Genomic DNA, 26201 nt, shown 5'->3' on the forward strand with positions numbered 1-26201 from the left:
AGATAAAGACCATGATGAAGAGTGATGTCAAGATATCACAGTATTCATTTAACAACCTACTTGTGAGAGTCCAACAAATTGTGCATAAATTAAGACACTTTATTCACATTATAAGAGATCTTAGGTTTGGTGATAGTAGTATTTTTGTAAACTCCCTACAATACTTCCATAAAACTTGGGATCTGGAATAAGCTCATCTTGATGGGTTGAAAGTCTCAATCCACCAACCATAGGTGTTGAAAAAGCTTTTGTTGTAACCACCTTAACCTTTCTTAAAATATCAATGAGACATTGCTCTTATGAGAGCAAGATTCCTCTATTTTCATTATGTCGAACCTCATTTCCCAAAAAAAATAAAAATAATGGAGAATGCCAAGGTCCTTGAGTGAGAACTTCTAATTAAATAGGGAGATCAATGTAGAAATTATAAGTGAATCATTTCTGGTGATAATGATATCATCAGTGTAGATCAAAAAACAAATACATGAAGTAGAAATAAATCTAAGGAATAAAGATTGATCAACTTTAGAACTCACAAAACCAAGTTGCAAAAGAGAATCCTTGAGTTTATCAAACCAAGCTTAAGGAGCTTGTCTTAATCCATAAAGAACTTTGTGAAGCTTGTATACTAGTGGAACAAAAATTGTAGATTTCTCAAACTTGGGGGTTACTCCATCATAATTGTTCCTTGAAGAATACCAATAAGAAATGAATTTATTGTTCACATTTAGTTGACGAATCTCCCAACTTTGAGCAAAAGCTATTGTTAAGACTACCTGAAAGATGCTTGATTTAATTATTGGATTGAACGTCTCTATGAAGTCAAAACTAGGCCTTTATTGATACCCTTTTGCAACTAGTTTTGCCTTGTAACAAGTAATAAAACCATTCGGATGTCTCTTAAGTTTGAAAATCCACTTACAACCAACAATTTTCTTATCAAAGTTGAGAAACAAAAAACCATGTGTCATTGGCAATCAAAGTATCATATTATTCTTGCATAGGAGCTTTCCATGAAGGACTTTGAAGAGCTTCCTATAACGTAGTTAGCTTAATAGTAGATAAATAAGTTGTTAGTAACATTCTAAGTTTATAAATCCCCGCTTTAGACCTAGTCTTCATTGGGTAGATATTCCTTGATGAAGCTATAGTAGGTTGTTGAGTTTCCAATGGTTCAGACTGAACTGAGGTAAAATTGTTATTGGTTCCTGAACTTGTTTATGTTTTTTTGAGTTGTAGAAAGATTAAGTTCTTTCAAAGAACAAAGAAAATATGACCAAACTTAGTGTGAAGGGTATTATGATAGACTGTAGGTTGAACTATGGTCAACAATGGGAGCCATGAGTTGGTATTAACATGATTAGAGGTTGTAAAATATTCAGGAATAATTGTTAAAGCAAATGGAAACATGTTCTCATCAAATGCAAAATGCTTAAATATATGGAGTTGGGATTGAGTTGGTTATGTCATTTCTTGAGCTTTTTTTTTTCATGGTCTTTGGATTATTGTGCATATCATACTTCATTGTTTTCACCTTATTCAAGCCGAAAAACCTTTTCATTAACTTCAAATGTTGAATTTCTTCATTGATTCTCCAAACTTCAATGGGTTCATTGGAAATTAATTCATCAAGTTTTGCAAAAGTTTCTTCAACATTTTCTTTCACTAGCTCTTCCATAGGAAATTCAATCAAATAAGCCTCTAAATGTTCCTCTTCTTTTTTGGTACTATGCTTCTTACATGAGTGGAAAATGTTCAGCTCAATTGTCATGTTACCAAAGGTAAGTTGCATCACCCCACTTCGACAATTAATCAATGCATTTTTTGTGGCAAGAAAACGTTGACTAAGTAAAATAGGAACATAGTTGAGTCCACTAGTTCCTTACTCTATATCAAGCGCTACAAAATCAACCGGATAATAAGAGTTATCGATTTGGATCAACACATCTTCAACAATTCCTCTTGGAAACTTAACCGATCTATCCGCCAATGAAAATGTGATGAAAGTAGACTTTAGTTTTCCAAGCCCCAATTGCTTATATATCAAGTAAGGAAGAAGATTCACATTTGCCCCCAAGTTTAAAAGTGTTCTTTACACAAAAGCATTGCTAATATTCACAGAGATGGTTGGACATCTCGAATTCTTATACTTGATTGAGGTCTTACATTGAATGATTGCACTAATTTGTTCATTCAATAAAGTTTTTTTTTTTTTCAAATACATTATTCTCTTTATGGTACACAAATCCTTAAGAAACTTAGCATAGGCCAAAACTTGTCTAATCATGTCAAGGAGTGGTATATAACTTTTACTTGCTTCAAATATTCAAAATTTTATGGAGTTTGAAAAAAATTAATCTAAAGCCACCTTCCATAAAATCTAAAAATCACATTTTAATAAATTTTTATGAAACCAAGGTTTGGTTAATCTCGGTTATGATGTAACAAAATAAGGTTTATAACTAATGATTATATTTCAAGTGTGATTAGGCAAGAAAATTTTCAAAGTTGCAATCATAATAACAAAATCAAGCCAAAGGAAAATCAATAATAAGAAGAAGACCTCAAAGAGAAGTGTTTTTTAGAACTTAAGTTTCATAGGATCTCTTTGTAAGGTTGTTGCTACACTAGGTTTTTTATGCATTATATTCTTTATTTATGCACCAAACTCATTTAAGAGTTATTTTCTTTTAAATATTTTAAAATTGAATGATTTCATGTTTTCAACTAAAACCTTGTGTCGAATGCTTTCCAAATGTGTTTAAAAGATTTTAAGTTGAAAAAGAAGATTATTGAGCCAAAAACAACTTTCACCAGTTGAATCGAATGAGGAACCGACTGACCTATTCAGCTCAACCGATCGAGGGGTGCATAAACCTTCTCTCTCTTCTAGAATGCTTGTTCAATCGATCAAGGTCTAACGGTTACTTGTCATGCATTAAATGTTAATAGCTAGTAAACTGGTTGAACCGATGCTCAATCGGACGAACCCTAACGGCTAATTTGACATTTTTCCTCTATAAAAAGGTTCAAATCTTCATTATTTCAAAAACTTAACTTTTCTAAACTTTTCTTGAATATATTTAAACCTTAGGGGAGTGTTTTTTAGTGCACCATTGTTCTAAAACTTGCATATCATTGGTGCACCATTTAATCCTAGTTTTGTTGTACATTTGAGCCTAAAGTTTTGTACTAGGATTTTTTAAAATTATTTCTTATTTTCATTTGTAAATCACTGAGAGCGGAATCTAAGTGTGAGGTATCACTTAAAGATTCTCATGTATAGGGTATCACTTGAGAGTTATTCAAAAGTGAGACATTTATTGAAGATTGTAAAGGGTGCTTGGAGCTCAAAGTTTAAGAAAGTGAATTGGAACATAATTTAATTGTATTGTTTAAAGGTTTGGTTTGGAAGCTTTAAATTAGTGGAACCCCAAGTGTGGAATTGAAGCTAGAGGGGATTGGAGGCGGAATTGCGCCAAACCACTATAAAATCTTATATTTGCATTTTTTCTTTTGTACTCTCTTACTTTATATGCAATTATTTTTATATTGTTTTATTATATATTTGCATATAATTGTCTTTTACATTTACATAATTTAAATTTACAAAAAGAGACAATCATCCTATTTACCCTTAGGTTAAATTAGCTCAATTTTTCTAACAATTTTATTTTTTTTAATAAATTTGAAAGTAATTTTTTAAGAAAATTAAATATGAATCACCCTTTTGCAAATAAAAAGAAAAAAAAAAAAGGGTTTTTTTTTTATAAATGAATTTGTAAAGATCTAAAGATTAGGGATGACAACGGGGCGGGTTTTTTCGGGTACCCGCCCCTAATGGGACGGGGTTTAAATTTAATAAACGGGTTTTAAACAGGTATGAGATTTTTTTTTTAAACCTGGGGCGGGTTCGGGACAGGTTCGGTATTGCCCCATCCCGCCTCGTTTACATATAAAATTAAATTTATTTTAAATTTTAAAATTAATTTAATTTAAAATTATTTTACTATTTTTAATATATAGATAATAATAAAAAATTTAATAAAATAAGTTATAAAAAAATATAATAATTTTATTATTTATAAAATATATTTATTTTAATGTAATTAAAAAATTTAAAAGTAATTATAAAAAAAAAAAAAAAAAAAAAAAAAAAAAAAACCTAAACGGGACAGGGATGATAATTATTTTTAATAAACGGGGCGGAGTTGGGATGGAGGCGATCCATCCCAAACCCGCCCCGTTGCAACATCTTATCACTTTGCAATAGGGTCCTCTAGATATGAACACTTACTATACTCAGCTCAAAATACTTTGGGATGAATTCAAGGATTTTCAACCAATTCCAATATGTCATTGCGAAGGTATGAAGTTGTAGATGAATAATGAGCAATAAATGTATGGTATGTAGTTTCTGATGCTAAACACATAAATTGATGATGTTGCATGTTTCATCTCAACATCAACTACTAGATATCCTACCCAAAATTTTGTTTCCTATATAGTTTTCTTTTCTACTTAGTAAGATGGGTGTTCATAATTAGGGATAGCAATGAGGCGGGTCTTTTCGGGTACCCGCCCGCCCCTAATAAGATGGGGTTTAATTTTAATAAACGAGTTTGGGACGGGTTTGAAAAATTTTTTTAAACCCGAGACAGGTTCGGGTATTGCCTTGTCCCGACTTGATTATATATAAAATTTAATTTAAAATTAAATTAAATTTATAATTTAAAATTAATTTAATTTAATTTTTATTTTATTATTTTTAATATATAGATAATAATAAAACATTTTTAATAAAATAACTTATAAAAAATATAATAATTTAATTATTTATAAAATATGTTTATTTTAATATAATTAAAAATTTTAAATAATTTTTTTTTAAAAAAATTAAATTTTAAAAAAAAAAGTTAAATGAGACGGTATGAAAATTTATCATACCCACCTGTCCCATTTAATTTTTTAAATGGGACAGGGATGAGAATTGCTTCAAATAAACGGGGCGGGGTTGGGATGGAGGCGACCAGTCCCAAACCTGTCCCGTTGTCATCCCTATTTATAATATCTACACTCCATATTGAGGGAAGCATTAGAATATAATATGAAATATTTATAATGAAAGGATCGCTCAAGTTAATTCAAAAGACCATTTTCTATTTATTTATTTTTCTTTTTTGCTATTGGATAAGTAGAAAGAGTTATAGGTTATTGTCTTGAGCTGTTATATATGCTCATATTCTTTTTATCATAAACAAAGCTTAATTTTCAAGCTTTATAATAGTACAAGCATATAAAATGTAAAATTACACTTCAATGTTAAAATTTGAACCTTATAAAAAATAATCTTAAAACCAAGTAATTTTGGATCTTTGGTGGAAATAATATTTTGAAAAGAATTTAATATAATTTTTTTTTTAAAAAAAAGGGTGAACTTCTCTTTTTAATAAGTTCAATCAAATATGAATGTAGTATAATGAAGTCATATTATTGTATTTTCTTAAACAATCATTTTTAGTAATATTTTTTTTGAAATCGATATTTTTTATTTTCAGAAAAAAACCATGACCGGAACCTTGACCCAAATTTAAAATTTTGATTCTTAAAAAAGTTCAAAATAATGAAAAGATAAGTTAAATTCTATTAATTAAAAGAATTTGAAGTCAAAAAACAAAAAGTGAAATTGAACATCTTGAAATAAATCTACATTACTATTCTTTTTTTTCTTCTTCCAACGAGCCTTTATTCTTTTCTAATCTATTGTGCAAATTGGGCTCATATTTTATGGACCCCTAAAAGAAAAGTTGGATTCACTTCTTTCAAACAAAATACTATCCATTTTGATGGATGGAAGGGAAAAGGGGCATTTACTTAAATCCACAAAGTGATAGACGGCATGGCAGAGGAAGAAGATGAAGTGGGTTAAGAAGTGAAGCACAAGACGGATGATGGGTGCACCTTCTTGCCTCACCTGTGCTCATGACTTGGGATCACGGGAATTTTGATAAAAATAAGTTTTTTTTTTAAATATTTATTAAAATATGCTAATTTCAAAACTATTTTCAAATCCATCCCATTTTTTAAAGTATCAATTGCAAATTATAGAAATTTACTTGAATAATGAAGTTTTTTTTTAAAATCCAATTAAAATTATCCGTTGAAAAAACATTTTTTTATTGATTTTTTTAATTATCATAAATTATCTTATTTTAAAACATATTTTTGAAATTGCGGAATTTTTTTTTTCTTTTTCCTCCAAATTAGATAGATCATGGATGGTTTGGCATTTGCAACTCCAATGTGTCCTCAATCGCACGCCTCCATCGTTGCCCATTTCTCCATGTGTGAAAGAATCGCCCATGGGGGGTTAACTGATCTTACAAGCAAAGACTGAACGACCACAAACACTCCACGTACACCTATCGCATCGATGTTTTGAATTTTTCTTGGGTGATACGTGTCCTTTTTTTTCTTCATGGGGTTTGAATTATTCTTTGAGTTGAATTAATTCCTAAAATCTTTCTCATCTTCTCAGGATCACAAAATAGAAGAAACGTCTGGATTAGTCTCGTATAAATTCAGTATTACGTCTCCCGTGAATAAGCTCATTGAACAATCGTGTCCTGAAAATATCTGGTCTGGTATTACGTGAATTCAGTATTACGTAAATTCAGTATTACGTATAAATTCATTGAACAAATTAAGCTCAATGAATTAATAGAGATATCTGGTCCTGAAAATATCTCTGGTCTGGACCACAAGCATTTGATGCTCGGTCATGAAGCTTAATTTGTCTCATTGAACAATCGACTTCGTTTTCCTCAATAATTCATTGGAAATTAAGCACATGGTGATTTGCATTGTCAAGATCCATGTATGCTATTCGTGTCAAAGTGGCTGCTTAAACTGCTCCTACTTTCAAAGATTATGAGAATCTTCAGGTGAAATCCAAGAATTTTCTTGTTCTAATATCTCATATTGGATATGGGAGACATTTTTTGATACTATGTAAGTATGAGTTTCTCTTAACCAAATAGACATATCTTAAAGTCGTAAAGATTTTTTTGGGTCTAAAGCAAACGATATTCATATGATTGGGTGTGAATCGTTACAAATGATATTAGAATCGATTCTCAATCCCAATGTAAAGGTTTATTTGATCAAGTAAAGAGTGTTTGTGATATCTCATATTGGATATAAGATGAAGTTTCTAAAACCATATGAAACAAAGTAGATGTTTTAAAGCAGTAAGGGTTCAATTGAGTTCAAAATGAACAATATCTAAATGGTTAAATGTGTCGTTACATTTAAAATCATGGAAGTACCCTATAATTAAGTTAATTACTTTTAAACTTTGAAATAGGGTTAATTTTATAAGAAAATAATAAGGGTATTTTTGTCCAAATGACACCAAAAAATGGTAGGAGGTCAAATTTAAAAAACTAGGTTTTCAAAAACCCCTTTAATAAAGAAATATTTGGTTAAGATGGATAAAATAATCACCAAATTGTGAATCTAACCATTCCCATATTTTTTTCTTGAAAATTAACCCATTTTTGACATTAATGTTCTTTGTCATTTTAAGTATTTAAATATAGTTTTAAAAAAGAGTATTATTTTTACAAGAAAATAATAAGGGTATTTTTGTCCAAATAAGATACAAAAAAAAAAAGTGAAAAAGTTGGATTTCAAAATTTGGGTTTTGAAAGACCCTTTTAATGAAACTTTCATCCTCGATTCAAGTTTTTGTTTCTATTTTGAATTATCTTAGCAATGAATTGAAAATCAGATTTATGTGCCTGTTGGAAGAGGAAAATTTCAAAATTAGCGATAATTAATTGTGTTGATTCCAGAATGAAATGCCATATTCCAGGCCAGCATCGACAGCTAGATTGCATCATCATGAAATGCTCAGCAGCTGCATGATCTTGGATAAAGTGAATTACTGTAGTCTGCATGGTCCTTTTCAAGTTTGATGCAACTTCTTTCTCTTTTGTCAATAACCCCTAACCTAACTCGTGGAGAAAGCAGTGATCAAATAAGAGACAAAGAAGGACAAGATTTTGGACATTTGACTTTACCATCATATCTGCACCGCCACAACCCCATTTTTCCCAATGTGTGATAGTCCGCAGCCGAAGTCAATGGGCTCTTCTCCTCCTTCTGCCTCCCTCTTTTAAAGAAATAATATGATATCAGTTTTTGCTTTCAACATTGTTGAGTCATGCAAGCCAAGGGGATCCGAAATTTCGCGAAGAACATAGCAAGAAAATGGGAAATTTCTTCACTGTTGTTCATTCTTGTAAAGGGTACGTGCGAAACCCTTCAGTTTTCCATCTTTTTTAATGCTTCCTGCACTTCGTTAGATACACCAACTCCATCGTCATTTTCGTAATACCGAGGGTTTATCCTTGAAAATTTGCAGACCAAGATTCAAGTTGAAGCGAGGACCAGTGGATTATTCCATGAACGATCTCGCAACCAATCATGACGGGATCAGAACTGTCCGGGCAGATAACCGCTGCGATTTCTCAGGCAGTTCGGACCTCTGCATTTGCGTAGTAACTTGGAACATGAATGGGCAGGTAAGGCAATTTCCAGGCTTAATGAAAATAAGCCTAGTTTTGGAGTTTGTTCATCTAAAGTCTTGACTTGAACTAAAGCCTCTTTTTGACCTTCTGGGCTAATTTTATTACTAGAGATTAATTTTAACGTTTGATCATCAAGGTCTCTTATAAAGACATAGAACAGCTGGTTGGGAGCGATCGGGAGTTTGATCTACTTGTGGTTGGTTTGCAAGAGGCACCACGAAACAATATTTCACAGTTGTTGCAGGCGGCCCTAGTCGAAACTCACATGTGAGATCACCATTTTTTTTTCTTTTTCTTTCTGTTTTCTTGGCGTTGGATATTAATATAGCTATCTAATTGCTTTAGTTGCAGTTGATCGATCACATGCATGATGAGACCACCTTTTCTTTCTTTCTCCTTTTTTTTTAGCCTTTTAAGTACTCTATTATTAAAGTGGTCCAGTTTTCATTTTTCTTTTTCGGGATTCTGGGAATTGTGTTGCCCAAATTTTCAAACTTTGTACGTGTGAAGTTACTCGAGAACCACCATATGCATGTGAGCTTTAATTCGAGTACAAATCCTTACATCATGGGTACAGGCACATCTATAAAGAGTGAAAACATGGTCTTATTCTCTCTTGAAGTTTGTCTTCAAGAACAAGGAGAAGTCGCTGTTGGTGACTACGACACTTGCTTACACTAACCTCCATACGGATATGGACCTGAAAAGTCTCAACACCACCCTTAAACAAAACGCGTTTTCTGTTCATTGTTTTCCTTTTTAGAAGTTTTTATTCCTCCCCTAATCTGGTGGTGGTTATTTTCTTATTGAAATCATGAAGCCTGCTGGGAAAAGCGATTATGCAGTCTCTGCAGCTATATGTTTTTGGGCAAAAGATGAACTCAGAGTTGTTCATCAATGGTGAGTTTTGGTTTCCCAGATGCTCGCTTTTGACTTTAGTTGTTTAACCGAGAGATATGTGACTTGTCATTTGATTTTCAAATTTCTTGTTTTGAAATAGTTGTTTAATTTACAGAATTAAAGGTTGATAAGCATGCTGTTGGGGGCTTTGGAGGATTAATCAGAAGGAAGAAAGGAGCTGTGGCTGTCAACATCATTTACAAAGGAATACGAATGTTGTTCATCTGTTGTCATCTTTCTGGTAACATATTTATATTTGTCTGGATTTGCTAAAATGTGCTTATTATGGCAACCCATCAAATGAGATGTTGGGTTGAGCACTTGAGCTTAAGGGTCAAGATAAAATCCACTCACACCCAGGCCCAACATGCCTCATAAGAAAAGAAGGGCTCAGCCCAATTCCATGCAAAAGGCCAGAGCCTCTATGCAGCCCAGTGAGAACATGGGTCACTCCATATCAGGAACAAGCCCATAGTGAGAGTCTGATTTCTGTAGGATTATTTTATCGTCCAAAGTAGAAAACTTACATGTATGAATCTGTTCGACTTTGCAGCTCATGCCGGCAATGTGGAAGACAGGAATTCGCAATACAGGCACATATCACGCTCCCTATTCTCCAAGAATCAGAACCCATATGCAAGACCGGTCCAAGTTACTGTATGGTTAGGAGATCTCAACTACAGGGTACAAGGGATTGATACACATCCTGCCAGAAATCTGGTCCAGAAAAACCTTCATAGAGTAAGTCCAGTACATAGATATGTTCTAAATTTATTAGTTTAGCAGCAGGGGAGGTTTCCAAACCACACTAATACACTAGCAGGTTTGCTGTTATCAATCTAATGACCTTATTTTTTCTTTTCTTTTTCCAATTTCTATAACTACTGCAGCTGCTCACCAGAAAAGATCAACTCTTACAAGAGGCTGAAAGAGGACAGATCTTCAGTGGGTACTGTGAAGGGACGTTGGCATTCAAACCAACATATAAATATAATATAGGAAGCAGCAACTATGATACAAGCTACAAGGTATTTATCATGTCATATCCTCAGAATTTGTTCCTGTGTGAACTCCCATGCATATATTGCTCAAATAATCAAGTTGTTCAGTCATTTACTGCCCATGATTTGCCTTGTTTACAGGTAAGAGTACCATCATGGACAGATCGAATCTTGTTCAAGATAGAGGACTCTGGCAAGATCAGTGCAACACTACACTCTTACCAATCCCTAGATGGAATCCACAGTTCCGACCATAAACCAGTGAAGGCTCATCTGTGCTTACAAGCAATCAAACAGTCACCACTCATGCCTTGAAGCAGTTGTCTTAAGTTCAAATCACAAAGAACCCTTTCTGTGAGTCTGAAAATTAAACTCATATCCCATGCCCCCCCCATACATGCATGTTGACACTACTGTGCCCTCCGTCACCCAGTCTAATCCAAACAGGCCCCAAATTTCCCAAAAGGAAACACTCATGTCCACTTACATTTTAATTTGATTTTTAGGCTGAGTTTTAGATGATACATGTTATCTAATTTAACCTCTCTATATAATAAAAATAAGACCCCATAATGAAGATCCCTGTTCATTGACGTTCAAGAAAGCGAAAGGCAACGATATACGGAGAGAAAATACAAACCGAACGATGTATACAGGAATTTTCAAGAAGAAAGAGGAAGAAAAACTGAGCCCCCAAATAGCATTCAGTGGTACTCAATGGAGTGCTCAAAAGGCTGCGTCTTGAAGATTGTTGAGGAAGACTAGAGCGAGAAAGCAGTGGGCGCTGCATGCACTAGCCAATTACGAATCATTGGAGTAGAAGGAATTAAAGAATGAGTTCCCTGGTAAGATACGGCAGGTCACTGATATTCTACTGAGCTTGTTTTGGATGGTTTTACTTTTACCATTATTAGAAAAGCGGGGACTTGGGCTCAGTTTTGTTACAAAAACTCTCATGATTTTTTTCTTTTTGACACAGGAGTGTCCCTATGCAGAGGTCAAAGCCTGGAACAAAATGACTTCAATTTCTTAAATTACACTGCTAAGATTAAGGAGGAAGCAGCAAAATGAGGGAACCCCATTTTGATCTCATTCATATCAAAACTACTTGTTCCCGAGGTGTCTATTTATGAAGTTATCAAGGTCCCAAGTCCCTCTTTTACTTGTATTAAGTTGAACTTGTTTACCATGGGAACTTGGTGTCATGAGTAAGTTGCTTTGGAAAAGCATATGCCTGGATGGTTGTTTCAGACCTTATGCCATTTAGCTTTTTCCTAATGTATGAAAAGTGGGCTTTTGGGATGATTTTAATTTGAGTCCGTGGCTTGTGAAAGGAGTTCTTATTCTCTGCTCTTATCCCTTTGGGTGACGCGTTGGGGGCGAGCTTCTACTCCCCTTTTGTTTATTTCAATTACCTCCTTTCTCTCCTCTCTCCACTGTTTTGGTGTGCAATTTTTTATTTCACTCCACCACCAATGCATAATTTTTACATCTAATATGTAAATTTCATGGTAATCCAATCTAATCTAATGTATAAATTCTATGCTAATCCAATCTAAGTAGACATCCAAAACAAAAGGCAAATGGTGGTTTGGGGGCAATTTTAAAACTTTTTTCATACAAATAAATGTAAATGATAATTGATGTAATAATTGTGAGGACAAGTAAATAAAAGAGATAGAATAAGAGAGATTGTTAATTATTTATAGTGATTTAGTACAACTAACCTATATCCACTTTCCTCGAATAGAGGATTAAACTATTTTTCAAGGTTTTTAGCCACAACTTTAAATGTTTTACACTCAGATCATTGGCTCCAATGGAATTTTAACAACAATCCTTTAAAAAATACCCAACTTTTGGATTGCCCTCATAAGGTTTATAATGAAAGAAATTGATTAACAAGATTCTAATTGCAAGTTTTATTCAAGCAAATACAAATGAAACTAGAATTGAGTAGTGCAAAGAAATTGCAAGTATTAAGTAGTGTACTAATGAACAATGATTTTTTTAAACACTCTTTAAGTAATAAGTGAGGTCTTAAAGCCTTTTATAGGAGTCTTGACAAGAAACTAACAATTAGGTTTTTTTTTTTTTCTAGATCTAGTTGACTAGGCTATCGACCATTAAACTAGTTATTGGAGGGTATAAGGTACAAGAAGTAGCCATGGGAAGAGGGACAATCTCAATTGATTGAACTATTGGTCAATTAGTGCTCAATCAATTTAGATTTTAACCTTAATTGGTGGGTATAACCTTCTTTTATTTTTAGGTGAAAACATATGAACAAAAACAGGCTATATTTCTCTTATCTAACTTGAAAAACCTTTTTAAGATATATTAGAAGGTTTTCTTTAAAATGATTTTTTATCCAAAATTAAAGCAATCTAAGGGAATTAATGAATATTGGCGTTAAAAAAATAAAATAAAATAAAAAGAATTTCTAGTGGGCCAATCAATCTCACAAATCACCCACTTGAAGTAAGGCTTTAGAATGTACCTTTATTATACCCTAGCTAGCACTTGAATTGTTGAAATTAATTCGTTAAAAACTAAAATTAAAGAACTTAAAAATACGTAAAATCAATTTATTTTTATTTTTAAGGAAGGAACGAGAGAGTGTCATAAAAATATAGAATCAATGCTTTACCTCTCAACTTTTTTTAGCTATAACTTTCAAACATTTAAGAGATTTGTCGCTACATTTTAGTGGTCCAAATTTTGGTTGACTAATGAGTTACCTTAAAGCGTGGATTCACATCTATTCTTCCTTCTCTTTTTTTTTCTCCTTTGAAGCCTTGGCACATGTTTGGAGGCAGCTAGATTCAAACCTGGTTATTAAGTGTGAAATTTTGAAACATTATCCCTCAGTTTGAAACATGGTGGGGGTGCCGCAGACGGTATACGCAAGTCTGGATATTTTTTTATTTATGTTCTCTCCAAGGTTTTTGTGTGGACGCATAATCTTCCATTCATATTCATAACCGGCCACCATAATCAATGAGATTTAGTGTACCACAAAAATTGGAATTAGTAAAAGGAAATTAAAATGATCAACGAACGGTCAAAGGGAGTTGTGTAATGATTGTGGCCATTTGTTGTTTACGATGCCTCTTAACCCGTCTCCCACGCAACCATTCATCGATCCTCTAAACTTAATTCCAACTCCGTGACTTCTTAAAAGAAGAGAAGAGGGAGAGGGAGAGGGAGAGGGACTGGAGGAAAGTATCCATGATTGTTCTTTTGGTGACACCAGCAATAGCAAAGATATGGATTATTACTCCTGTCCTCGTACCAAAGCATAAATGGGTGGGATCGATCAAAGTAAAGGTCTTTTTTTTACTCTTGGGTGATTTGTCAAAATTGAATGTGATGTCCGTGAAGCACACTGAAATCAGCGCACACACTTTCTACTGTTTCCCCGGCAAGCATTAATTGGGATTGGGAACGACCACGTTAATAGTAGCTGTGGTCGCTGAAGGCGTGTTTCTGGTCGTGTTCACATCTATATGTAGTAATTATTGCCCCCATGCAGGTATTAAAAGAGGTTCTCCAGGGTTGTCTTCTCCTATCACTGCCGCTCATTTATGCCTGATACTATTTGAGCTTTTTAACATTCAAATCTGCAGGCTACCTTTGACTTTTAATTTTCCTGGTCAATTACAAATGTAAATTTTAACATAGAATAATAACTAAAAAGAAAAATGTAATAGCAGTCCTGTCAGCTTTCAAAATGTAAAGTCTGTTGATTGAAGTTCCAGTGGCCACACCCTGCAATCAAGTCTCAAGTCTTGAGTCTCATCAACACATCTCTACTCTTCCAGATATTTAGAACGATAATAAGTTTGGAGGGTCTAAGGGCAAAACCTAAATTACAGGATGCTAAATGATTGTACTATACAATTAATACTGTAGATCTGGAATAGCAACCTAAGATGGTTATTCATATATTTCTCAACTTGAAAATGATATATGAATAAAATCATGGCCACTCAGCAGGCCCCGAAGTCCCGTAACGACAGCCGGCCCTTGTCCGGCAAGTTCCCGGCGTGTCGAAGGCCCAAGGTAAGGGAGACATCACCAGCGGGTGTCCCTAGAGATGCGGCATCAGTGGTCCCATATTCACCTCCAAACACGCTTCCTCGACACCACGTGTCATCAGCGGCCACCGTCCGTTGATGCATGCCGGCTTCATGGGTGGTCGGAAAACGTTGAGATATGGTGGTGGTGGTGGTGGTGGTGGTTGGGCTGGTCGTAGTAGCTTGAGTAATTGCTTGGGTTCCCGAGAAGCAATTCCTGTAATTGATGGTGTCGAGTGAAGGGTCGTTTTCTTGAGCATTGATTTGGGATCTTTGGGATGCTGGTGGAGTGGAAGACCTTGGTGTTTGTGCGGAGATGCTGTTTTTCTGGTGATTTTGTGGGTTGGCTTCTCTATCCTCAGATGATGCAGCGGCTTCTTCTTCCTTGGCATCTTGTTGGTACATCTCCTCCACCATGGGTTTCCACAATCGAACCCTTGCATTAATGAACCAGTTCGAGACCTGCAAATTTTACACCATTGAATGACAAGACAAGCGTTAAGAAAGAGGATATACTGAATCTGTTGAGAGTAATAAAGGATCTGCATTAATTGAATTCATCTGATACATATAGCTATAAAGGCCACTGGATAATGAATCCACTCAATGCATTCTCAGAGGGTATGTTTGTTTGGTTTCTCCTTTCAAACATGAGAACGATCACTGGGACCATATAATAAATGGGCTGTGGCCTGTGGGTGTGTGCTGTGTGTCATAAAAAAGGGCAAGTATTCAAGGATCGCCTTCTTCTCAAACACTACACTTCTACAACCTGTTAAGCAAACTTCCATCAGTTTTGTTGGAAAAGGTATCAAATTTGTAATAGGTATGTATTCCTCTCTTAAGAAAATACTTTAGGCATAAATAGGTATTTTTCCTTATATGGTATATTATTGTATATTGATACCTTATTATAATATTAAAGATTTGTATAGAATAAAGAATAAAGAAAGTTAAAAACTATATCTACTTAGATATAGGCATGACAAAAAAGGTTACGAGATAAGGATGAGTCTACGAAGATAATACTAGATACATATTGAGCACAAACACATACAATGTTTTAAGGTTCAATAATTATATATAAGTTTTTGTAATATTCTTTATAATGTGGAATTTTTTTTTTCTCCGGCGAATATTACAATGATTAATGGAACTATGTTAAAAGGACTTCTATCTTTAGATTATTTTATTGTTATCTCCTTTCAATAATCCATGGATGTTAAAGTTTTCAAGTGCACAACAAATGGTATAAGAGGACATGTCAAGATTTCGAGTAAAAGAGTCAAAGAAAACATAACACATTATAGAATCATAAAAGTTAATTGTTGTCTTATTGGAATATGATATGAAAGGTGACTTAGATTAAATTTAATCCAATGTGGAGATGTTTTAAAAAAATATCTCAAATTTTTAATTGATGTATCCATATAAAAAATATTTTTTATATTGATATGTCATTGTAACATTATATTTTCTAATAGAACAAAGAAGGTTAATAAAAATATTTTACTTTATAAAAGAAAAGTCATGAAATTGAGATGGATTATGGACAAAGAGGAAGGGTACATAACACCTATGGAGTGAGAGCTAATGATTAGAATGTGATATAAGAAGTCAAAAATACAAAATGTTTCACTAGCTATGATTAATCTGCTACATAAAAAAGTAACTTTATTTTAAAAGGATTTTATTATTATATTTCTACCCTCCCCTAGTATTTGAGCCTAAAAGTTTTCAGCTCGCACAAGAAGACTGTGGACAGTGGTTTTTCATATGACACTGACCACGTGAAACAAACCCTGAGCACGCTGATCAGCCTACGCTCGATTGAATCCACTTAGCTTCTTGGACTATATGTGAAACAGTTATAATCCCACTGGAAGGTAGTACACTCTGATGAGAGACAAAATGATGGAAATCTATTGATAATAATTAAAGGGTAGGGGACAATCCTCACATCATCATCTTCCTGTTGAAAATTAGCTACACTACACATAGCAAACACAAGAGCCATCCTCAAATCTAGTGGGTTACACGCTTGTTTCGTATGCATGTCTTTCCATCAGGCAGCATACGAGTTGATATACAAAACAATTGAATGTGTCAACACATGCTAAATGATCATGCTGAAGCAGAAAGGAGAACAGAAGACTTCATAGGAGCCTGGCCCATTTCATCAATTTGATTCAGAAGCAATAAATTGCAATGGTGCATAAATGCAACCATTTCTTTTGTCACCTACACTGTAGCTTTGCTTGGATTAATTAATTTAAAAAATTAGGTCCATCGACATGTTGAGAAATTCAAATTTCCAGCCTCAGACTAATTCCTTCTGTTTTGTACGTTCTAAATTTCGAAGCTACGCACAAGGGATACGCACAAAATTCATGTAGATTACGGTTCTTGAGGAGTATCATGGAGAAGAAGGTACATTCCATGATTGAGTATTGATATTCAAATATAATGGTATGGCAACGAAACATGAGAATAATGACAGTCAATCATAGATCGTCAATCATTCTAAAAACGTCCTAGAAATCAGCACGAAAATATTATCAGTACTTCTTTGATATGGTTGAAGATTTCCCTAATGCTTTGCAACGAAACACTTGCTATGTTGTCATGTCAAGACGCAATTTATGCAAGCAAGCTATGAGATTGATGAATTAACAAGTTGCTATGCTCTTTATACTCTTTTTTCTGAACAAACAAGATCAAGCACGAATTGTGAACAACTAAGTTTGACAAACCAATCAACACCAAGTTCAGTTGGAAAGGATAGCTCAGGCAGGGACAGTATAGATCATTTAACTCCCTCACTAACTTACCTACCTAACTAAATAAATGCCTAGTAAAAAGTTGGCACCCAGTTCAGTTACAGGAAGGGTGAGGGTATATATACACTTCATTTGCCAATTAAGGGATTTATGTTGCATTGGTGCACTAGGAGTATGAGATCCTAATAGGGATTTGGCCATTAGATTAGGAAAAGTGAATAAATTTGGGAAGCTAATGGAGAACCTTGAGCTTGTCCAAGCCTACCCAAATTAAACTACAGATGCATTGTCTGACCTTTCAACAAACTCGAGCTTCACAATCCAAGCAAGCCATGCTTGAAAAATAACTCATGCTCAAATAAGTGCCAAATGATGGCTATTTGTTTATAGATTTGCTCAAATAAGTCATGGACTGCTAAGGATGTGTATTCACAATTAAAAAGATGTATGTGTCCTAATGAAGCTTATTTGATACCTCTACAGCAAACTTAAATCAGATTTTAGAGAATTTTAAACCACAATGATTTGGAAGAAATCTAGGGGAGAAAATGCACCATTGAAGGAACAAAGAGGAAGATATACAAGATACTGAAAAGGAAATGTAGAGAATACATTTCCAAAAGCTTGTTATTACTAAATCAAAAGAACAAGGCCTAAAAATTGGCAATAAATAGTTGTGTGAATGGTAGTGTTGACTTGCATCTATTTAAGGAATATTTTAGTGAAAAGCATGCAATTTTTTTTCCCTTTGATAGAAGAGTATAACTATATATGAAAGATGATGATGTAAGGGGGCATGTAGGGTTCAGATGTTTGGCCCAAAATCATAGAATAGAGAATCAAAGTGGAAAACCAATAAAATAGAAGGAGATATCTCTTTCAGTAAGTATCACGAATCCGTTGATGTAAAAAGATCAAAGAAGTGTACCTGATTTCTGGATAAACCAGTCTGGCGAGACAACAAATGCTTATCTGCGTCGCTTGGGTACCTGAGACAAAAACCAGACAAATGACATCAGTACTCTTCCTGGTCTTCGCTCCTCAAACCCCCCAATATCATTATTAAGTGATTAAATAATTCTTCTCCGGCGTGGAAGCCTAGGGAAGATAAAAACAACACTCATTCTTTTAAAGATTCATTATAAATTTTTTGTTAAAACCTAAAGCAACATGTTTGTGAGAGAGAATAGAGAGAGCTTTGGTGGTTAGTTATTCCTTTTTGGGTATAGCTTTCATAGATTATGGGTCAGTGAATGGACCATTTTAAGCTCGTACTGTATGTTTAAGAAAGCAAAGAACATGATCTCTATCAAGATCCTTGTCCTTGACCAGGTTTTTTCTTGGGCGAGGAGAGGTGATTGTTCTTTAGCGATTCTATGGATAGGAAAAGGATGTTGAAAAATGAGATTGGGATTTGTAGTAGATTCTGGGTTATCAAGTGTAAGCCCTTTCCAAGCAATGAATGAGAGAGATGAGAGAGAAAGAGAAAGAGAGAGAGTACGGGTGCAGGAAATGCTCAAAAAGCCAGGCTCTCAAAATGTTGACAGATCGCTCAGGCAAGCCTCGCTGGGGCCTCCATGCTTCTGGCTCCATCATCCCCATTTGATGAAGGGCTCTTTGCTGCCTCAGGCTTTGATCAAGCAACCGTAATCTTGGTGTCTCTCCTTTACTCAATCCAGATGCCGCCATCACATCTTTCTCCCCAAGTAATTCACATGAAATCTTCAATTGCGCCAATATCGCATCCTTCATGCATCTGAAGTGCCTTGACATTGCCTTCCGAGCTAGGGTCGTGTAAGGATTTGCTGCTCCAAAACCCATCTTCGAATCAAATGAGTTTACCACCACTTGTATTTGCTCGCAGTAATGGTTATATCTACTAGCCACCTGCACACCATAGAGCAGTGGGAAAGCAATTCAAGTCTTCAGTAACACAAGCCATATGCTTTTACATTATGAACCTGTAAAGGGCTAAGCAGAAATTAATTAGAAGATGATATCATCTTTTTCTGAAAGGAAATACGCAATAGCTTTAAGAGAAAAGGAAAGGAAACCCTAGTATTCATCAAAGTACCATCAGAATATATGTCATTAAGAAAGAGTCTAAGACCAGGGCATTCTTTTTAGTTGATTTCATGAAGACAGACAGTTGCTTGATTGTTTAAAACCCGAAAACAAACCCATTGAACGCAAGCTAAAGCCTGCCACAATGAAATCATCATTATGGGAAGAGTGAATATCCCCAACTGGTACTTTACTTACCCTCTTTTGGAAATAATATTTGTTTTTGTATTAAAGATAAAGAGGGAAGTGATCCCCAAGTCAACTATGATAGAAATCATTGGATTTCCTAACAGTTTCCAGCCCGTTGCTATGACAAAGAATGAATGGATCTGTAGTTTGATGAGCCTTCCTAACAGCTTCCAGCCTATAATGGCAGAGACACCCCTAGTCTCATGTCCACCTATGAGGAAAATCCAAAGTAGACACTCACATCCTTGAATCAAAACACGATATATATACTAGAAATATTGTTTCTTTGTTCGAGAGAGAAGCTTATTTGGTCAGCCGGCATTTTCTATGCTTAGTGATCCTATATAGCTAAAACCAAAGACTGGCCGGAATTTCTTGCTCCGGCCGGGGGTTCAGAAACAGCTAGACTCTGGAGATGATGCCTGCGGGAGAAAGAGGAGGAGAGAGAAAGAAGGGAAATTAAGAGGGGAGACGACGTGCCTCATCAAGCATGGATAATAGTTTGATCTTCCTCCTTTGGTGTTCAATCTTATCTGCAGCTGACAAAGGTGCAAGATCCTTTACGGAAGAAGACGACCCAGAAGCAGCAGCACCGCCACCACCACCGGGATCAGAATTAGGGTTTATACTATGCTTTCCACGCCTCTGATTCTTGTAGTGTTCCCTCCCGACACTGCAGAACTCTTCCAGCAATTCTTGGGCGGCCTTGGCATACTTAGAATTCCTCAAAATATTCAAGTTTCCCAAAGATGATTCATATCCAACATAAACCTGACGACTTGGATCTACTATTCCTTGCAATTGCAAGGGCTGCTGATTAGTTCCCAAAGTCTTTGAAGCATAGAAATTAGAAGAAGCCCCTACTCCTTGATTACAAAAGAAGATCCCACCATTTCCCAACCTCAATTCCTCCACTTTGGCTGCTTCCAGCTGCTGCAATGAAGAAGATAAGGATAAAGAAAGACCTTGACTCTCCATAACGCCTCCAATTTTGCTAGTGCCATCAACTCCGGCGGCTCTACCAGGTACCCAATTGAAATTAACGGGAGGGACCTCACTGCTTCCCAAACCGGAGACCCCAGACATTGTGCCGCCATGTTGAAACCCTTGAAGATGAGAATTGGATGAATTTGGGAGTAGCATGTGTAGAGAAGAAGATGTATCAGTTGGAGAAGACGTTTTTGCTGGAGGATTCATGAGCGAAAGCTGCATGGGATTTGCTAAGTCTGCATTAATGCGCGAGAAATGTTGATTTCGAGCAATATTATTACAATCATTAGCGGCTGTGGGCTGCGATGGCCATCTATAATTTGATGAGATCTGATTCTCCAAGATCTCAGTGGCCACAGTAGGCCCCGGCGGGAAGCTGAACATCTCTGACAGCATCCCGCCGGGTTCATACACCGGCAGCTCTCCTGATACTTGCTCTTCTACATGCTGCAGCGGTTGATGTTGTTCTTGGTACTTGGATCTCTCGTACCCATTTGAGAAACTGAAGATACTTTGGTGGAAGCTTTGGGACATAGAATAGAGGTGGAGGTGACTGCCTTTCTACGCCCATATCACTGTCTTCTTGCTCATCATCTTTGTCGTCCAACCCACACCCTAATCTCACAGCTGCTCATGAGTTTAGCCATGGAGGAATTGAGTAGATCACAAACAAAGAAAACCCATGATTAAATTTGAGCAAATTGAGATTATTTAAAGAAGAAGAAGAAGAAGAAAGAAGAAAGCAAAAGATAATTGTATGAAAGGGATCTTGAGCTGGTGCTCTTTTTCTTTTCTTTTTCGGTTTGGCTTGTAAGTATACCTGTTACAGTTGCAGAAGGGATGTAAAGCTCAGAGCCATCGTTTTCTTTCCACGGGATTCAAAACATCAGCTTCTCTCTCCCTCTCTCTCTCTGCGTGTGTGTCTCTCTCTGCGTGTGTTGCGTGGGTGAATTTGCAGTTAGTCTTACAAAATCACCTTCATGGAATCATACAACCGATTTCTCAATCAGACAAGCAAAGCTTCAAGGGAGATAGGCTGATGAAAAAGCTAGAGGAGAAAGGTCGCCTTCTTCCGCTTCACTACCCCCCTTTCACTCTCACCAAACTTCCCATCACTTCATATTTCTCGTTTCTATCTATCCTCTTCTTTAATTCTGGTGTAAATTCTAAATTCCCACTAGTTTATTTAGCGTCAATCCAACGACAAATCTAATCTAGCTATTTATGTACTCCAACAAAAAGAAAAAAAAAATGTTCTTCAAAAATATTTTATATGCATACACACACGACAGAATTTATGGTCTTGTGGAAACCCCACTCAATAAAATGCAAGCATCTTGAATGAGTCGTTTAATTTTGCTGGTGTGGCAAATATCTATTGGTTTATTTCATGCCACTATATCTCCTTTGAATGCTGTCTCACCTCCGCTGTCTATTTATACATTCAATTTCTTTATAAAATTAATAAATATGGTTACACGTGTTTGAGACTTTGAGTAGATAAATACACCTATTAGGTTACATAATTAATTTGCTTAGGTTTTTCTTTCTTTCTTTTTTCCTTTTTAATGTTTGGATTATGATAAATAAATAAATAAATAAATAAAGTCTGAAAAAAAAGCTAAAAGATTTTTTTTTTCCAAAAAAGAAACATATTGTAATAATTTAATTTCATTTTTTCAAAATTTTTAGATATATAATTAACTAAATAGAAAATTAATTTATCTTTTTTTTTTTCCTTCTAAACTTGAAGGAAAAATAATTATTAACTACCACAGTTTTAGCTGAGTTTTCTTCGTGTCTTGGGCTCTCCATTTGGCTTGAGAGTTGAGACAGGCGAAAAGTGGATCATATTTTAAGGCTTTGGTTATGAAAAAGGAAAATTTTGTTAAGGAAATAATTTTCATATATTTGGTTTATTATAAAAATATGAAAAATTAAAACAAAATATAATTAAAATTATTTAATAGAAAAATTAAAGTAAATTAATTTAAAATATATATAAAAATAATTTATTAATTATATTTTTTTTCTTCTATTTCCTACCTCTTATATTTTTTTCTAAATTTTTCAAAAATAAATATTTTTGTACCACCAAATAAATAAAGCTCAATCTAAAGGTTCCACTGTCTCTTTTTAATCTTTCTTTGCAAACAAGAATGGTACAACATATATTTTTCTATTTATTATTTTTATTTATTATCTTTACAAACAAAATTATGAGTCTTGCCAATATTAAAAAATTAGGGATAAAAATACAAAAAACTACTGGGGATTTTTTTTTCTATTTTATTCTAAATTTTTCATTTAAAAATTGTCCAACGGCTGCCAGTTGAATTTTCTGGGGCGCAGCTGAGTGAATTGGTTGAGGGATCATTGAGCAGGTGCAATGAAAGAACAATTTCTGTCACCTGAAAGTTATGATAAAATTTAAGACCTAAATTAAGCAATCCAAATGAGTTGGGATAAAGGAAGTGGTGAATGGACTTGTATTTGAAGATGGCATAATTCCGGAATTTTGAAAAGGTCACCCCATTTCCGAGGAAAAGGACATCTCAATACTAAAGATCAACACAGCTCCATTTGAAGGCATTATTGGTATAAACTAAAGTTGATTTCACAGTGAAGGGAAAATTATAAAGCAATGAGCATTAAGACTTGAAAGGAATCAAGAAGCTGGTGCTGGTGCTGGGTGGTGGATGGTTTGAAGTGACACCGAAAATGAGTCCCGCTTCCTGATAAATTATCAGTGCCCTTGCGGGGACTACCAACAAGAGCGATGCTTATTGATGGTGACAGCCTCAATAATTTGGTGAGGTACGATACACCCAAAAAAAATAAAGAAGAGAAAAATAGACAAAGCATATAAGATAATAAGACTAATAGTAGCATATAATAATGATAAATATTAAGAAAAATAAGAAGATGGTACCACTTGTGGTTGTGTATGGTACCACTGAAAAACCATTTGTTATATGGCATAGGACGTTTAGGAAGAAAAGTAAGATAAAGAAAGGATCAAGTCAAAACAAAGTCTTGCAAAGCAAATTCCACCACCCACCCTTTCATTTGTCCAAATGAGCACATAATGCCCTACCCTAGGCTTCACTCTTATGGATGAACTAGACAGTTGAAGGACCTCAACAAGGACAAATCAATGCTTTAATATATGTATGTTTATATTTTTTGCCAACCGAAAGCAACTTGGAGTAATAAACTTCAACCAAAACAAAGGGTTATTTTTTATTAGGTTTGTAAAGTGTTGATTAATTACTATTTGTGATTATTTTAGAGCCCATAAAGAAACAAAAGGGATGGGAAGTGAGAACGAAAGTAGAAACTAATAGAATAAAGAGAGTAGGGAAAGGGGCGTGGTGCCGTGGTGCCGTGGTGGCTGTTGCAGCGCAGGAAGTAGTACTTGTAAAACTTGGCTGGCACGTGTGAAAGGGCCACATCAAGACAGGTTAGCTAGGTTGCTGTGAAAGTTGAAAGGCACACATACATGATACAACTGGTTCAGGATTTTGGGAAGATGCCAATCTGGGTGTGTGTTAGGTCACCGTTTGTGTGGCTTTAATTGCTGCAGGCGTTTCTATGATTTTTCCCCCCACTTTACTTTTCTTGGTTTTTCTTTTCATCAGTAAAGCACCAGCAAAATTCCAAATATTTGTTTTATTATTGTTGTTTTCATTCTTTTTCTTATTTTTTTTATTTCATTATTTTTTTGTGCTTTCCTTTTCGGAGTCACATATGGTCCTATGGATGAACATGGTACGGCCATCAAACTTAAACCTTACTGTTCGCCCTTGTAGTTCCTTTTTTGAGTTTTTTCTCTAAAAATTCTTGTCTGGATGACTTTGAACTCCCAATCTTACGCTAAGGTGAATGGAGATTGGGCCAAGGGGCACTTGGTTGGGTTGAAGCAAACCATCAGCCCATAATGAATTACCAAGTTGGGTGGGTTTGGGCCTCCAACATTGGCCTAAAACTCCGCAACTAGCTCGTTAAAGCACAATTAGCATCGGTTCTAGGTTTGTCGAGGATGAAAAATACTCAAAACTTTCATCCATGGACTTGGGCCCAGGAGGAGGCATGTCTTTTTTTGGGGGGTGTGGGAGTGAGATGAGAAATAGAAAATGGAGCGTGAGGGAGGGGGACACAATGGAGAATGGCGTAATGTAAAGGAGTGGTCCATGATGAGGATCAGGTGCATGCCCTTTTGGCAAGGGTTTCTTCATTGGATAAGGACATGAAATTATTAAAGTATATGGCACGAGCCCGACGTGGTCCATCCAAAATACCCTCCCAATTTTTCTCAAAAATCCATTTGACATGGCGGTCAGAGGTTGGGCATGCCCACGTGGTTTTGTGCTCCAACTGCGCCCACATTATTTACCATTCTACACGTGTCTCCTTTGACGCATGCCATGTGTCTTATTTATTTATTTACTTATTTATCTGTGTATGTGGCTCCATCTGTCTCTCAACCACAACCTGCCCAATATTTCCTTTTCTTCACAGAGCTTTGGCAATTTTGTAGGAGGAAGGGCAAAAATAAAGTTTATTGCATCGTTTTGAAGCTGAGAGAAGAAACAAAATGAAGCTGAAGTAGTTCGTATAATAGCGACACTTACAAACTGAGGAGCCAAACAAATACGCCTGTCTGCCATGAAACAGATCGTATAAGGACTTTTTTTTTTTTTCTTTTTTTTTTTTGCAATTTCTTAAACATAAAAATGGATATTCTTATATATATATATTTAAAAAAAAAAATCAGTTTTCAACCAATAGTTATAAAATCAATTTGCAAAAACGTGTTGAAAGTGGCATGTATTGTCCAGGTCACAGCACGTAGTAATTAAAGGTGTTGGTATAAGAAAACTTCGTGGGAGTTGTGCCAACCTGGCAGAGGAAGAAAAAGCGTGAAATGCAACAGAGAGTGCGAGAGAGGAGAAAGCGTGAGAGAAACGCAGGGGACGGGAGGTGGTTAGGGTGGCATTGATGGGGCAAGTGGGGAAGGGAGAGAGCAGGGGAAAGAGATTATTAGCGTTCGGTCGGAGGACAAGGACGGCGAAACCTTAACAGTGATGGTTTATGGCAAAGGAGGAGGCAAAGAAAGGGGCAAAACTTGCAAGACAGATGGCAGTGATAATGAATAGAGACATTGACATTAACGTTGTTGGAGACCAAGAAATGAATCCGACTTAGAAAATTGACCTGCCTCCTTGTACGAAATTGAGAAATCTAGCGCCCAGGCTCCCACTTCCCCCCACCTTTTTTTTTTTTTTAAAGTGTACTTGATTTGCAAAATTTTTACTTTTTATTTGATGGAGGAAAGAAGTTAGACACCTTGTCAAACTCGAAATAAATCGATCTTTATTAAAATTATTTTTGACAATTCATCAAATATGTTACCGAAATGAGAATAATATATTATATGTGCAAAGGTATCGAATTTGCTGGATTGATTTTAAGCAAAATATATATATATATATATATATTGCTGAAATGGGACAAGGTTGATTAAAAAAAACAAAGAAAAATTATAATTAACTCTTCAAAATATGGTAATTGAAGTGATCATAATAAGATGACGCTCCTTTA

General features: G+C 35.2%; 2 protein-coding genes across 2 annotated transcripts; one reads left to right on the forward strand and one right to left on the reverse strand.

Moving 5' to 3' along the window:
* The first annotated feature begins 8155 nt into the window (after nt 1–8155).
* Nucleotides 8156–11923, forward strand: LOC117906308 (type IV inositol polyphosphate 5-phosphatase 11). Its single transcript, XM_034819298.1, has 9 exons — nt 8156–8312; nt 8429–8588; nt 8731–8861; nt 9415–9494; nt 9610–9735; nt 10048–10235; nt 10385–10522; nt 10637–11340; nt 11475–11923. The coding sequence occupies exons 1-8, from the start codon at nt 8275–8277 to the stop codon at nt 10808–10810; spliced, it is 1035 nt and encodes a 344-aa protein (XP_034675189.1). The 5' UTR covers nt 8156–8274; the 3' UTR covers nt 10811–11340; nt 11475–11923.
* Nucleotides 11924–14184: 2261 nt separating this feature from the next.
* LOC117907220 (BEL1-like homeodomain protein 4) lies at nt 14185–21768 on the reverse strand. Its single transcript, XM_034820680.1, has 5 exons — nt 21418–21768; nt 20088–21224; nt 18856–19241; nt 18283–18343; nt 14185–15036 (listed from the first exon to the last, which is right to left on the reverse strand). Exons 2-5 carry the CDS (start codon nt 21129–21131, stop codon nt 14488–14490), a joined length of 2040 nt encoding a protein of 679 aa, XP_034676571.1. The 5' UTR covers nt 21132–21224; nt 21418–21768; the 3' UTR covers nt 14185–14487.
* Between the last annotated feature and the right edge of the window lie 4433 nt (nt 21769–26201).

Source organism: Vitis riparia, chromosome 18, assembly GCF_004353265.1.
Source record: "Vitis riparia cultivar Riparia Gloire de Montpellier isolate 1030 chromosome 18, EGFV_Vit.rip_1.0, whole genome shotgun sequence".
Lineage (NCBI taxonomy): Eukaryota > Viridiplantae > Streptophyta > Magnoliopsida > Vitales > Vitaceae > Vitis > Vitis riparia.